Source organism: Melanerpes formicivorus, unplaced genomic scaffold (genome assembly GCF_026170545.1).
Source record: "Melanerpes formicivorus ecotype bairdi unplaced genomic scaffold, bMelFor1.0.p_v2 SCAF_1, whole genome shotgun sequence".
Lineage (NCBI taxonomy): Eukaryota > Metazoa > Chordata > Aves > Piciformes > Picidae > Melanerpes > Melanerpes formicivorus.
In genome coordinates, this window is record NW_027142353.1 from 56587623 (window position 1) to 56602418 (window position 14796).

Genomic DNA, 14796 nt, shown 5'->3' on the forward strand with positions numbered 1-14796 from the left:
TTCATCGGGAGCTCACCTGGACATCTTGGATTATACGTCCATGGAGATCTACTAATTTTTAACGGTGGAGTAAGAGCTTTGCCTTTACTCAAACTTTGGCCTCGTCCCACTCCAAAGTGGGGATGGCAAGTAGGTCTTTGTTCCAGCAAACGCCACACACGGCTCACAGGTGTCCGCTCTCCCCTGGTGCCTCTAGGTGCAGCCTGAAGACGGAAGGCGCAGGGCCTGCCTTTCCGCGGGGGCCAAAGAGGCAGTGCCACCAGCACACTGACTACGTGGGGAGGACTGCGACGAACCTTTGAGAGATACAGCCGTGCTCTCGCGATCTGGGGTGTAATGGGAGGGGAAGAGAGGAGCTTGCACTTATCCCCGTTGAGAGTGAATGAGGTAAGGAATCTGTACAGCAGACGGAGAAGGAACCAGCAGTCTCTTCCTACCCCGCCTCTTCCCCAGCGGGGAAGAGACGCCCAAGGGGGTGCGGAACCAATCGGAGCGCTCGTAGCAGCAGCCAATAGGGGCGGCCGTGACATGGCGGGAGCTGTGGGTGGGGGGCGGGCGCCGTAAGGCAAAGGTGGCAGGGGCTGCGCGCTGTCGCTTCTCTTTCGTGCATCCCCCGACACGGCCCCGACAGGCATGGCGCCCTCTCATGTTGCCATCATCGGCAGGTAAAGTGTCGTCTCTTCCGCGGGTAGATGTAGTGACCCAGGGGAGAGTTGCCAGCCCGGCTCGGCCCCCTGGGCGCTCTGGGAACGGATGCCTGGAGACGTGCGACGGACTCAGGCTCTGTCCCGGTGAAATCTGGCCTGGAGGGAGGTGTGTTGGCTGCTTCAGCAATCCCTGCCCTTGCAGGTGTCGGATGTGGCAGTGGGGTGCTGGCTTGGGGCGGTGGGTGGATTCCGGTGCGTGCAGCCCGTGCTGGGGAGAGGCGCTCACAGGGAGGTCTGGCTAGCCGCGGGTTCGAGTTTCTGCCGGAACTGAGGAGCTCACTGGCAAGGCTGGCTTCGCTTTAGTCCGACAGCTGTGTGCTGCTTTAAAACAAACAAACAAACCCCACAATCATTCACAGCATCTTCACTGTAAGTGAAGTTGTCCTTTACGTCTGAAAGACTGCTGCCCTTTCTCATTGCAGTGTTTTGTGTAAGAGGAGTGGAGAAATCCAAGGTCAGATTAAGATCCTGTTTGTCAACTCTGTCAAGAAGTTCTGAAGTTTCTCTCGGGCGCTCCTGCAGTAATACTTCCTTGTCATAAGATACAGCAGTATTTCTGACTCGTGTGGGAATCAGAGAATGTAAGGGGTTGGAAGAGACCTCGAAAGATCATCTAGTCCAACCCCCCTGCCAGAGCAGGATCACCTATACCAGATCACACAGGAATGCATCCAGGTGGATTTTTAATATCTCCAGTGGAGACTCCACAGCCCCCCTGGGGAGCTTGTTCCAGTGTTCCCCCACCCTCACAGTGACTATTTTTTCTCATGTTTGCATGCATGGTTTCATCCTCTTCTTGAGCTAAATTTGAAGCTCTTCACTTGAGCAGTAAGCTGGTGAGGCAAGACGACGCATGCCAGTCAGTCACAGCCCCCTGTGCACCACTACAGCTTGGTGCTAGAACTGTGGGCTACAAAACACTTCACTAGCTAGACTGCTGGACACATGTCTCAGTGCTGTCATGTGATGGTGACAAAGCTGGTACTTAGCAGTGGCACTTGGGGACCTTTCATTCGCCATGGGTGTGTGCAGGATTGGGAGAGCTGGACTCTTGCTCCCAGTGCACAGTTACAGTGAAGGCAGGAAAATTTCCTGGTAGCACCAACGTAAGTTGGGTGATCAGATCTGGGTTTATCACTAGACCCAAAATGACAGCACATAGAGTGTTAGAAATCACTGTCTTGGGGTCAAGTATGCTAATATCAGGTTGTAATGTTGCTCGTTGTTGTGTTGTACGAGGAGAAACAGTACCTACCACTGACTGACTTTGTACACTCCATAGCTCAAAAGGAAACAAATCTCATTATTCTAAACATCTATATTAAAATAAACTTCTTAAAAATAAAATACTGACTTAAGGAAATTAATTTAAAAGTGCTATCTGAGAGAGATGATACTAATTTAGAAGTATATTGGTAGCACCTATATGCTTGGTCAAGCTTTTATTTTCAACCACTTGGTAGCCAGGAGGCTACAGCAGCAATCAAACCTTGACCCATACCTTACCTTTTCCATAAGTGAGCATGTTCTGTAGTGGAGTGAGGGCTGCTGAAGTCAGGGTTTACTATAGTAAGTTGTGCATGTTTATTCTTTTAAAAGGTAAGTTTTGAGTGAGAGCTTGCTGCCCACTTAACTAAACTAAATGCAGAGTTTTACTCTTTTTTTTTCCCCCCTTCTTTTTGGTGTTTTTTTTTAGTCTCAGTTATTTCCTGATTCCTGCTGTTTCCTGAAACTTCCTGTTTTGTTCATTTTTTCCCTTTATTTTAATGAAGAGCTGAACATGTTCCTATTTTCTGTCCCTTTTCTAATCTACCCTGTTGCTCTATCTCTGACTTTTACTCCCGTTTTACTCCTCTATTCATGCCTCAGTGGCCTTGCATTTTCCAGTTGCCAGGGGTCACTTAAGTTTAATGTTGCAAATGCAGCAATCTTGAAAGTGGCAGGAAATGCATGTAATTATCAAAACCCCTGCTTTAACTGTTGCAGGTATGGAGTTCTGCTCTTGTCTTTTATGGAATTAGAATATTATTTGTGATTCTGGGTTATTTAGGCTTATGACACCGTGCCTAAGAGCTTGCATTTGAAGAGACTGATGTCTTCTATAAGCTTAAGTTAAAAGCTGTGCTGCTTTGAGAGACATGATAAAATTGCCAATTACTGCTAGTTTCCTCTATGTCCTTCTCAGTAGTGTGACTTCACCAAAAGATGTAGACAGACAATTCCTGCATGCATCCAGCATGGTAGAATGCATCTTCTGAAAATAAAGGCAGTGCTAGAGGTGGGTAGATGGAAAAGTAGTATTGAACCCATGTTTGGTTATTGATTGATTTGTTTTTCATTCCTTTTCACATGCTTACAGTGCTTCCCAAGGCATTATGACTCTGGTAGCTGGCCTTAGGTTTTCTGATCATTTCTGAAATAAGATTCTGAACTCTTAGACCAATGGACTGCTGTCTGTCTTTAGACTATGAGTTGTTTTGTGGTGTTTTGTTGTTTGTTTTTTTTTATCTTTAACATAATTCACTGCACAATGTTGTACCTGACAAAATTGTTGGCACTTGAGTCCAGTGTCCCAAAGTAGTGGTTCCTGCTATTTGAATTCTAGTTTGTTTTCTTCTGTTTGTTTTCTTCCTTATTATCTTTCTCCCAGCTCTTGGAGAAGCTGCTACACAACTAGCAAAGAGTACTTCTCTTTTTAGAGATTTGCTTCTTACCGATATGTAACCGAGCCTTTAATCAAATATTGAAGAGTCCAAGCTGTGTTTTGCTCCTTGCAATGCTTGTAAGATGTCTTTCTCCAAAATAAATACTTTGTTAGTAACTGAATGGTATTTTTCTTTTCAGTGGACTCATTGGTCGCAGCTGGGCCATGGTGTTTGCTGCTGGAGGCTTCAAAGTGGTACTTTATGATATCGCACAACAGCAGCTAACAACTGCACTGGAAAACATTCGGTAAGTCACCTGACTTGAAGTGACAGTGATTGTAATGAAACTGCAATGTCTGTAATTGTCTGTAAATGTCTGGTGGATGTGGGGAGGCCTGTGGATGTGGTCTACCTGGACTTCAGCAAGGCCTTTGACACCGTCCCCCACAGCAAACTGCTGACTAAGCTGTCAGCCCGTGGATTGGACCATTACACTCTCTGCTGGGTTAGGAACTGGCTGGAGGGCCGGGCCCAGAGAGTGGTAGTGAACGGTGCCACATCCAGCTGGAGGCCAGTCACCAGTGGTGTCCCCCAGGGATCAGTGCTGGGCCCCATCCTCTTCAACATATTCATCGATGATCTGGATGAAGGGGTAGAGTCAGTCATCAGCAATTTGCAGATGACACAAAGTTAGGGGCAGATGTTAGTCAGTTAGAGGGTAGAAAGGCTCTGCAGAGGGATCTCGACCGACTGGACAGATGGGCAGAGTCCAATGGGATGGCTTTCAACAAGTCCAAGTGCCGAGTGCTGCACTTTGGCTACGGCAATCCCATGCAGAGCTATAGGCTGGGGTCGGAGTGGCTGGAGAGCTCCCAAACAGAGAGGGACCTGGGTGTGCTGATTGACAGCCACCTGAATATGAGCCAACAGTGTGCCCAGGTGGCCAGGAGGGCCAATAGCATCCTGGCCTGCATTAGGAATAGTGTGGCCAGCAGGAGCAGGGAAGTCATAGTGCCCCTGTACTCTGCTTTGGTTAGGCCGCACCTTGAGTACTGTGTCCAGTTCTGGGCCCCTCAGTTTAAGAAGGACATCGAAACACTTGAGCGTGTCCAGAGAAGTGCAACAAGGCTGGGGAGAGGCCTTGAACACAAGCCCTATGAGGAGAGGCTGAGGGAGCTGGGATTGTTTAGCCTGGAGAAGAGGAGGCTCAGGGGTGACCTCATTGCCCTCTACAACTACCTGAAAGGTGGTTGTAGCCAGGAAGGGGTTGGCCTCTTCTCCCAGGCAACCATCACCAGAACAAGGGGACACAGTCTCAAGCTGCACCAGGGGAGGTTTAGACTCGAGGTGAGGAGGAAGTTCTTCACCGAGCGAGTAATTTGTCATTGGAACGGGTTGCCCAGGGAGGTGGTTGAGTCATTGACCCTGGAGGCGTTCAAGGGGAGATTGGACGTGGCACTTGGTGCCATGGTCTAGTCATGGGGTCTGTGTTGATAGGTTGGACTCGATGATCCTCGAAGTCCTTTCCAACCTAAGTGATACTGTGATACTGTGAATGAGCAACCACTTCTTGCTCTTCAAGGAAACACAGGATTTAACTTATGAGCACAGGTCCTGTTAAGATCAGAAGAGTGGCGCTCCCAAATCTCACTCAATGACACTTCTGAAGAGCACTTGAATTCTAAAGTAATGATTTAAGAGCTTAAGTTTATATCCAAATTCTTGAAGCGATTTTATCATCATTAGCTTATCTATAGGCTAAGCTTAAAATAGATGAACATTATAGTTTTTTCGTGGAAAGACAACAAATGCTTTCAAAATGGAAATAGGTTAATATGGATTATTGAGGAGCCCTGCTGCAATTACAATTAGTGTTTTATAACTGGAAGTTTTTTTAATTCATAGTATCATAGTATCATTCAGGGTTGGAAGGGACCACAAGGATCATCTAGTTCCAACCCCCCTGCCATGGGCAGGGACACCCCACACTAGATCAGGCTGGCCAGAGCCTTGTCCTGCCTGGTCTTAAACACCTCCAGGGACGGGGCCTCAACCACCTCCCTGGACAACCCATTCCAGTGCTTCACCACTCTCATGGTGAAGAACCTCCTCCTCACATCTAGCCTGAATCTCCCCACCTCCAGCTTCATTCCATTCCTTCTAGTCCTGTCACTACCTGAGATCCTGAGAAGTCCCTCCCCAGCCTTCCTGTAGGCCCCCTTCAGATACTGGAAGGCCACAATTAGGTCACCTGGGAGCCTTCTCTTCTCCTGACTGAACAGCCCCAACTCCTTCCATCTGTCCTCATAGGAGAGGAGCTCCAGCCCTCTGATCATCCTCATGGCCCTTCTCTGGACACGTTCCAGCACCTCCACATCCCTCTTGTAATAGGGGCTCCAGAACTGGACACAGTACTCCAGGTGGGGTCTCACCAGGGCTGAGTAGAGGGGGAGGATCACCTCCCTTGACCTGCTGGCCACACTTCACCTGATGCAGCCCAGGATCTGATTGGCTTTGCGGGCTGCAAGTGCACACTGAGAGCTCATGTTGAGCTTTTTGTCCACCAAATTCTTGAACTGTTTCTTTTTTTTGAGTTAAAGAACAGATTGCTAGTTCCACTTAATGATGTAACTACTGATCAGTTGCTGTAGAGGCTGGGAGGCATCTGTAGAAGGAGCAAATTTGACAGCGTGAACATAAGAATACTCATGCTGGTTCAGAGCAACAATCCTCCAGCTCTTTACTCTGTTGCCTTGTGGAAGTACAGCTAAAGCCAGGTGGTTTTGGTCCATGGCCATGGTTTGGTCATGGGGTCTGTGGTGACAGGTTGGACTTGATGATCTTTGAGGTCTCTTCCAACCTTAGTGATACTGTGATTCTGTGATATGACAGGTGCAAGTTCAAGTCCTGCTTCATTGCTCCCTTCCCCCATTCTTCAGTGCCTAGAAATTTCTTGTGTATTTGATAATTAACTAGATTTCTTCCAAGTATTTCTCTAACCTTGTCTTGAACCTGTGTACATATTTTTGTGGCCTTCTGCCAAAGGACCTTGTGTTCTGTAGGTTTACTGCGCACTGTGTGAAGAGCTATTCCCTTTTGTTTGTGTTCAGCCTGGCTTCTCAGTTGCTTTCTTTGGCCCTGAGTTCTTATGCCACAAGGGACAGTGAGTAGTTGGTTCTATCCACTCTATTCTTGCTGGACCTGGTACAGCTTTTATATGCCTTTGAGAGAGAGAAAGAGTGGTTATAGAGTGGTTCTGTGCACAGTCTTAGGTTGTTGTATCAGCATTTAATTTTAAAGTTCATATTGTTCCATGATGAGCATCAACCTAAATGCATCCTCCCTCCCTTCCTGATGCCTTGGAGTGAAGTATGCCAGCTGCTGTGTGCCAGGCAGCATGGGGAATAAGCTGCACCTAAAAAAAGGGTTGTGGTGTGTTGCATCCTTATTGTTTTCTGTGACAAGACTTAGAGCAAAGAGAAGTGATTTCAGGGGCCTCTTGTAAGTCAGTTAAATTGGAGTTCAGAAGTTAAACAGTGTGCCTTATCTAGGGATATCTTCTAAAAAATAGCAAGCAACAACAACAAAAGGCTTGATAACAAAAGGGGATGAAAAACCTAACTCCTACAAATGTGTTTTAATTACTTTTTTATTTCCCCAAACCTCTTTTCCAGGTAGGTGTTAGTCAGACTGAACACCTCTGTTGCTACACCTAGATGATAGAAACTTTTGGTTTTTGCAGAATTACTGTCATAATGGTAGCCATGATGAGATTCTGGATTGTTGTGGAGGGGCCAGTTTGCAGTCTACATTAGTAAAGATAGCACTTGCCCCTAATTTTTTCTTTTCTAATAGCAAAATGAAGACTTTAGCCTTCCAAGGTTTTCAACTTGAAAAAGTGAAGCATGAAGGGTCTTGTGTAGTAGGGTAGAGTGCTGTTTGCACGTCTGTACTGTCCTGTGTTTGCGTTTGCTGTCTCATGGGAGTTCAAGTTTCACCTTTTACATAAGATGTCATTAACTCGCTGTATAATTAACTTGTGTATCTTGGCTGTTGTGGCATCCCAGTTAAAAATCCTAGTTTCAGGGCAACTTAGTTCTTGTGACAAACATAGAAGCTGTGGAGTTTCTTCAACCAGTATTTTAATGATTGTAGCTATCAAAATACAGTCAAACTTGAATTTATGTACACTTATTTGTTGCACACAACCTTCTACATCTCTTTGAGTTACTGATAGGACATTTCTGCAGGAGCTGGAGCTTGAGTGGGTTAACAAAGGCTTTCAGGAGGCAGCGTCTTACAAAGCTGGTTGGTGGTTGCTTCTCTGGACTTGCTGGGAATTGCTTTCCTCGTTCTTTCTAAATAGCCGGTACTGGTAGGGAAGTTTTTAGTCTTAGGATGTTTGTGATTATTTTGTTGTTTAGTATTGATGAATATTTGTTCCACTGTAGTCTGCAGTCAGTGAACTTTTAGTGTATATAGTGGTACTCTATGAATTAAGGAGAAACTGGAGTATTCAAAGCACTGTGGGTTCCCTTTCTTAAATAAAACTGAGATGTGAGTATCAAACAGCATTCACTTTACTTTTAAAAGCAGATGATACTTCTTGAAGAAATGATACTAAAAGTCCACCATATAAAATAGATAATAAATACTTTAGTACATCAACTCATAACTCATTCTGAATTTATATAAAGTCTATCTCAGGGTTCATTAACCTAATGAATTCAACTTGTACAACAGTAGGTGGGCAGCAGGGGTATAGAGCTGCAAGAGGACTCAAACAAGTTTAGGATGGGCCTACAATGAGCACAAGAGCCTGCCTTTATCTGTGTGGAAAAATACAAAATGTACTACAAATATATATACTACAAAATGTAATACAAAATGTAATGTGTCCAGAGAAGGGCAACAAGGCTGGGGAGAGGCCTCGAGCACAAGCCCTGTGAGGAGAGGCTGAGAGCACTGGGGTTGCTTAGCCTGGAGAAGAGGAGGCTCAGGGGAGACCTTATTGCTCTCTACGGCTACCTGAAGGGAGGTTGTAGCCAGCTGTGGGTTGGTCTCTTCTCCCAGGCAACCAGCACCAGAACAAGAGGACACAGTCTCAAGCTGTGCCAGGGGAAGTTTAGACTTGAGGTGAGGAGAAAGTTCTTCAGAGAGAGAGTTGTTACCCATTGGAATGGGCTGCTCAGGGAGGTGGTGGAGTCACTATCCCTGGAGGTGTTCAAGAGGGGACTGGACATGGCACTTGGTGCCATGGTTTAGTAGTCATGAGGTGTTGGGTGCCAGGTTGGACTTGATGATCTTTGAGGTCTTTTCCAACCTTACTGATTCTGTGATTCTATTCTATGATTCTACTCTGTAACTATATTTAAAAATCTTGATTCTGGGTAAAAAAATAAGATTAAAGTGTGAAATTTTGATCCACTCAAACAAGAGGAGATGCATATCATGTTGCCACAATATTGTTAAAGCAGGTAGAGGGGGTGTGTCTTTTTAAGGCCTAACATGGTGTGATGGATTTACTGCCTGTCTACCTGTTGCCAGATGTGTGGTAGTCAGTGCCCTGACACACAAAATAACTGTGCACTGGATCGAGCTGGATGTACCAGTGGCATTATTAACCAGTGTCTGGTCTAATGGGACAACCTTTTCTTTGGCTGAAGGAACTAATGAACAACTTCACGTCGCACTTGCCCTACTGCAGTCTGACACGCTGTATTGATGCCCTGTAGTAACCTGCAACTTTCCACTCCCAGTGTGCTTTCTTCTGAGTCAGTATTACTCCTGTTTGAATGCAAGATTACTAAACTTCAAAAAAATGAGGATTAGAAAAGTAAGTAGTACCCTATTCTTGAAGTAATCCTAACAAATAGGATGCAGAGGTGCTTCAGTGCATGCCCCACCCCAAACCTTTACACTGCTTCTAATGTATAAACTTTTGTCAAATAGTTGCTGTGCTACTGTTCTCAACATAATTATGCTGCTGATAAAAGAGTAGTTAATTACAGTGGAAAGGCTATATTTTTTTCACTCTTTGTATCCAGTTCATATTTCATAAAGGATGTTTTTTTTCATGTCTAGTGAAAGACTGTTGCATGGGGGAAAGTTTAGTTGATGCTTAAGAGGATGCTAAAACTTGGCTGTTTGCACGTGTTGTCGTTTCACCTCATTCCTGTGTGGCAGCCAGTGTCCTGGGCCACTAGAATATACAATTTAAATACGACAAAGGCTATGTTTTGAGAAGGGTTATGGTGTTAACATTTGCCTGGTACAGGAAATACATACATAGAATAAACCAGGTTGGAAGAGACCTTCAAGATCATTGCATCCAATCCAACCCACCTAAACAACTAAAGCATGGCACCAAGCACCCCATCAAGTCTCCTCCTGAACACCTCCAATGATGGAGACTCCTCCACCTCCTTGGGCAGCCCATTCCAATGGGCAATGACCCTCTCTGTATAGAACTTCAAAAAGTAACAGGTTGCCTAGAAATTGAAGATCTCCGTCCTTGAAGGCTTTTCAAGGCATGGCTACACAAAAGCAAGGCTAACCAAGTCTGGTGCTAGCAATATATTAGGAAGAAATACATTAGGAAGAAATTCTTTACAGTGAGGGTGGTGAGACAGTGGAATGGGTTGCCCAAGGAGGTTGTGGATGCCCTCTCCCTGGGAGTGTTCAAGGCCAGATTGGATGAGGCCTTGAGCAACTTGGCCTAGTGGAAGGTATCCCTGCCCATGGTAGGGGGTTTGGAACCTGGTGATCTCTAAGGTGCCTTTCAGTCCAAACCATTCTATGAATATTTCTGCTGCAGATGAAGGCTGGGCTTGAGACTTCCCAGGGCCCTTCAGCCAGTGTATCTGTGACTGTGGGAGACCCAGGTGTCAGACTGAGTCTTCATGGTCAGGAGCAGGGAGGTGAATTATGGGTCTCTATTTTAGGTGAGCCTACTTTGGTTTCGGTGAGAATTTCCATATTGAACCTAAACTTGGAACAACAACAAAAAAGAAATAGAGAACCATAGAAAATGCTTTCTGTCAGGCAGGTTTCTCAGCATATGCTTGTTGGTTCTAATGCCAAGATGTCAAAAGGATTTTGACAAATGTAACCATTAAACTAACTTAGTTCACTAGATTTGAAGGCAGCATTGCAGTTGCTCTTGTCTCAGATCTGTGTTCTTTACCCAGTGTGAAAAGATGAATCGATAGACAAGAGTCAACATACTTCTTTTATTCCAGTTCTGCACAGAATTGGGTCCTAAGTGGTAATTCCATAAAGCTAGCACACTGTTAGCTTAAACAGCAGCAGTATGAATAACAAAGAAATTAGGTATGATTGCTGATACTATGCCAAATAGTATCCATGGATAAAAGTGAGGCAGTGGGGTGTGGAAAAAAATGGGTTAAGTGTCAGTGTGACTTGCAAGGTCCTTTTGTAAAGACTTTTAAAGCAGGAGTTGTGACAAAGGGCATTTCAGTAAGTTTGTGGCCAGGAGTGCCATTTCATGGGGTAAATATGCGCTCAGTTCCCATAGTAGGGTTCAATGGAGAGTCAATACAACAGTAAAACTCTGGAGACAGACAAAGCGTGGACTCAAGAAGGAAGTTATTGACATGGATTCTTCGTTCTTTGGGGAGCTGAGTCAAAACTCTTCAGGCTATGCACACAATACAGTTGCAGTGTGAAGTCCTATGAGGTGCTATAGATGTGTGCTGCAACAACCTGTCCAGTACACCTCAGGGATGATCAGCCTGAAGTCTTCCAGTAGAGGGCAGTGGTGCACTGCTGCATGCACAGGCAGTCTGGTTTGTGCTTTAATATAGGGTAAGGATCAGAGGACATTCCCTTCCTTTGACCAGACTTTTATGGCATTACAGAATCATTAAGGTTGGAAGAGACCTCAAAGATCATTCTAATACCCAGGGGATCATAAAGAGGGTCTAGGATTTGGAAGGCTTAAAATTAATTTGTGAAACAAAACAACAAAAATGTCAATACACATGTTGGCAAATGGGCCCAAAGAACAAAATTTCCTAGGAAGAAAGGTCAAAATTTAAGTCATGTACATATTCCCTGTTCCATAATTGAAATAACCATACTAATTTAAATAAATGACTACCAGGAAGATTGATGGTAAACAGAAAGAATTTTTTTTTTTTGTTTAGGAAGGAAAAAAATTAGTCCAACCTTAAGCTATAAAAGATGGAGTTAGTAGTTTTGCAGGTTAATTAATGGGATGTCATTCAACAAGTCCAAGTGCCAGGTGCTGCACTTTGGCTACGGCAATCCCATACAGAGCTACAGGCTGGGGTCAGAGTGGCTGGAGAGCTCCCAAACAGAGAGGGACCTGGGGGTGCTGATTGACAGCCACCTGAATATGAGCCAGCAGTGTGGCCAGGTGGCCAAGAGGGCCAATGTCATCCTGGCCTGCATTAGGAATAGTGTGGCCAGCAGGAGCAGGGAAGTCATTGTGCCCCTGTACTCTGCATTGGTTAGGCCACACCTTGAGTACTGTGTCCAGTTCTGGGCCCCTCAGTTTAAGAAGGACATTGAGACACTTGAACGTGTCCAGAGAAGGGCAACAAGGCTGGGGAGAGGCCTTGAGCACAGCCCTGTGAGGAGAGGCTGAGGGAGCTGGGATTGTTTAGCCTGGAGAAGAGGAGGCTCAGGGGTGACCTCATTGCCTCATTTGTGACGGAGAAGCATCAGTGACAGGATGGTCAACACTAGCAGCGGTTGAAAGGTCCAGAACAGGAGACAGATGCTGCCAACTTCTGTAGGAGCTTGTGGAAGAAAAATAAAAGCCGTATCTCATAGTCTACTGCTCCATCCTTTTTGAATCCCTCAGTTACCAAGTGTACTGGCATTTCAGAGGATCAGGGAGGATGACACAAGGGTAGTATTGCACAAAACATGTCCAGAGAAGGGCAATAAAGCTGGTGAGGGGGTTGAAACACAAGCCCTATGAGGAGAGGCTGAGGGAGCTGGGGTTGCTTAGCCTGGAGAAGAGGAGGCTCAGGGGAGACCTGAGACCTCCTGAAGGGAGATTGTAGCCAGGTGGGGGTTGGTCTCTTCTCCTAGACAACCAGCACCAGAACAAGAGGACATAGTCTCAAGCTGTGCCAGGGGAGCTTTAGGCTGGATGTTAGGAAGAAGTTCTTCATAGAAAGAGTGATTGGCCATTGGAATGTGCTGCCCAGGGAGGTGTTTAGGAAGAGACTGGAGGTGTTTAGGAAGAGACTGGATGGGGTGCTTGGTGCCATGGTTTAGTTGATTAGATGGTGTCGGATGATAGGCTGGACTTGATGATCTCAAAGGTCTTTTCCAACCTGGTCTGGTCTGCTCTGCTCTATTCTATTCTATTCTATAACATGATCAAGAACTTCACCACCTTCTTCAAAGTAGGAATTAATTCTGCTGTGGTCTCTTCAAAAAGCAAAAGCAAACATTTTTTTAAAGGAACATGCAGCCTATGAGCAAGAGTATGCTGGAATTGGCCTAGTGCAGCTGGGAAGTTTGTTTCTGGTGAATGGATGGTTAAGACCTTTTGAAGTACTGCTTCCTTATCAATTACTGGTTTGTTGTCTTGCATCACAAGGTTTAAAGGGGACAGAAGTTTGGGTACTCTAGCTTAGGTGCTCCTGTTTCACAGAATCACCAAGGTTGGAAGAGACCTCAAAGATCATCAAGTCCAATCTGTCACCACAGACCTCATGACTAAACCATGGCACCAAGTGCCACGTCCAGTCCCCTCTTGAACACCTTTCATTACAGATGAAGCATTAGCACTTGAAGTGTGCTAAGATTCTTGGATGGGGCTTCTGGCTAGCTACCCTGGCAGGTTGGAAAAATGGAGCCAAAACTTCCTGTTTCTCAAGAGGCAGAAGTCTGCTTTCCAACGGTCTGTTTGCTTTGTTGTTAAGAAACCAAATGGGGAACTCCTCCAGCGATCCAATGCATTTCCTGCTCATTTCTCTGACTTTGCTGGGGTGGGAGTGGTGGGAGATATTTGGGCATGTTCTACTAAATTAAAAAAAAATAAATAAAAATTTTCTTTATTTTTCTTCCTTGAAATGCTTTTAAGCAAAACTTACTAAAAGGAGATTCTGACTAGCTTAAATTTGGGTAGGAAAGGTCTAGGTTTTTAAAGCTAAGCCTGTGTTTGAGGAAAGAGGCAGAAAGCTGTTAGCAGAACTCTTTTAAGGAGTTTTGAACTGCAAAAACTGTTAGAAAAACTAATTTTAGCACCAAGTCTTAAGGAATTCCAGGGAAGCCAGCAGGACAAACCTGAGCAGTGTCTTAGGAGTTATATGACTCATAGCTTTATTTTCCAGCTAAGAATTAACTGAACCTTTTCAAAGCTCTTCTTCAATGTAAACAAATTACAATTCCTAGCTGCTTACCCGGGCATGGTTTGCCTAAAAGAGCCAGAAATCACTGCCTGTGATAATTTCTGACAAAAATCAAGAGGAAATTTTAGAACTTACAGTACAGAAATAATTATGTGTGAGTTAATTGCTGAAGCAGCTCATTGAAGAGGAGAAAGTTAGTGCTTGCAGGAGTTAGTGCTCTGTGTGTGCATGCATAGAAATAGTTGTTGGTGGTATTGTCCTTCCAAATCTGAAATATGGGTGCATGCTCTGATTTGGAATGTGCATTGTCACCTTTGCTAGCTTCCAACAGCCTCTGTTGACACCTTAACTACTCCCTGTTGTTGGAAACACTTTGATTTAATGTACAAAGTCCATGGCTATACAAAGGTATTTATTTCTTTTAACTGTTGTGCTACACCTGGAGCAGAACTGCACTATGTGTTTTTGATGTTTTTGACTACTGTTAAGTGGCCACCAAGTGCTCTTTGTCTTGATTTTTAGTGGGATTACTTCGTGGACAAGGTATTGCTGCTCTGGGTTGGTGTCAGAAAGACATGTTAGGAAGCTGTTTTGTTTGCAGGGAAACAAATGTCCTCTTTTTAACAACTCAAGTAGAAGAAAGGAAAGGGTTGGTCTCTTCTCCCAGGCAATCAGCACCAGAACAAGGGGACACAGTCTCAAGCTGCACCAGGGGAGGTTTAGGCTTGAGGTGAGGAGAAAGTTCTTCACTGAGTGAGTCATTCGTCATTGGAATGGGCTGCCCAGGGAGGTGGTGGAGTCACCATCCCTGGAGGTGTTCAAGAGGAGATTGGACATGGCACTTGGTGCCATGGTCTAGTCATGAGGTCTGTGGTGACAGGTTGGACTTGATGATCTTTGAGGTCTCTTCCAACCTTAGTGATACTGTGAAAAGACATCAGAGTAACTTGCAAAGCAGCAGATAAAGGCATGATAAATCTACTAGAGCCTGTATTTGCTGTGGTTTGTTTGGACACAACACAATTACATGAGTGATGAAGTAAAATTTAGATTATTTGAAAGATTTGGTGAGGCAGTTCAAGCTAAAGA

General features: G+C 45.0%; 1 protein-coding gene across 2 annotated transcripts in view; it reads left to right on the forward strand.

Annotated features, from left to right (window-relative positions):
* Window positions 1-538: 538 nt before the first annotated feature.
* Window positions 539-14796, forward strand: part of CRYL1 (crystallin lambda 1) — a 68408-nt gene continuing 54150 nt past the window's right edge. The window contains exons 1-2 of one of the 2 annotated variants that reach the window (XM_068144280.1): window positions 539-665; window positions 3552-3659. In XM_068144280.1, the coding sequence (XP_068000381.1) occupies window positions 634-665; window positions 3552-3659 (140 nt within the window). In that variant the 5' untranslated portion in view covers window positions 539-633. Of the gene's footprint in view, window positions 666-2963; window positions 2986-3551; window positions 3660-14796 lie in introns of those variants that run through there. The other variant, XM_068144289.1, reaches the window with a different exon arrangement.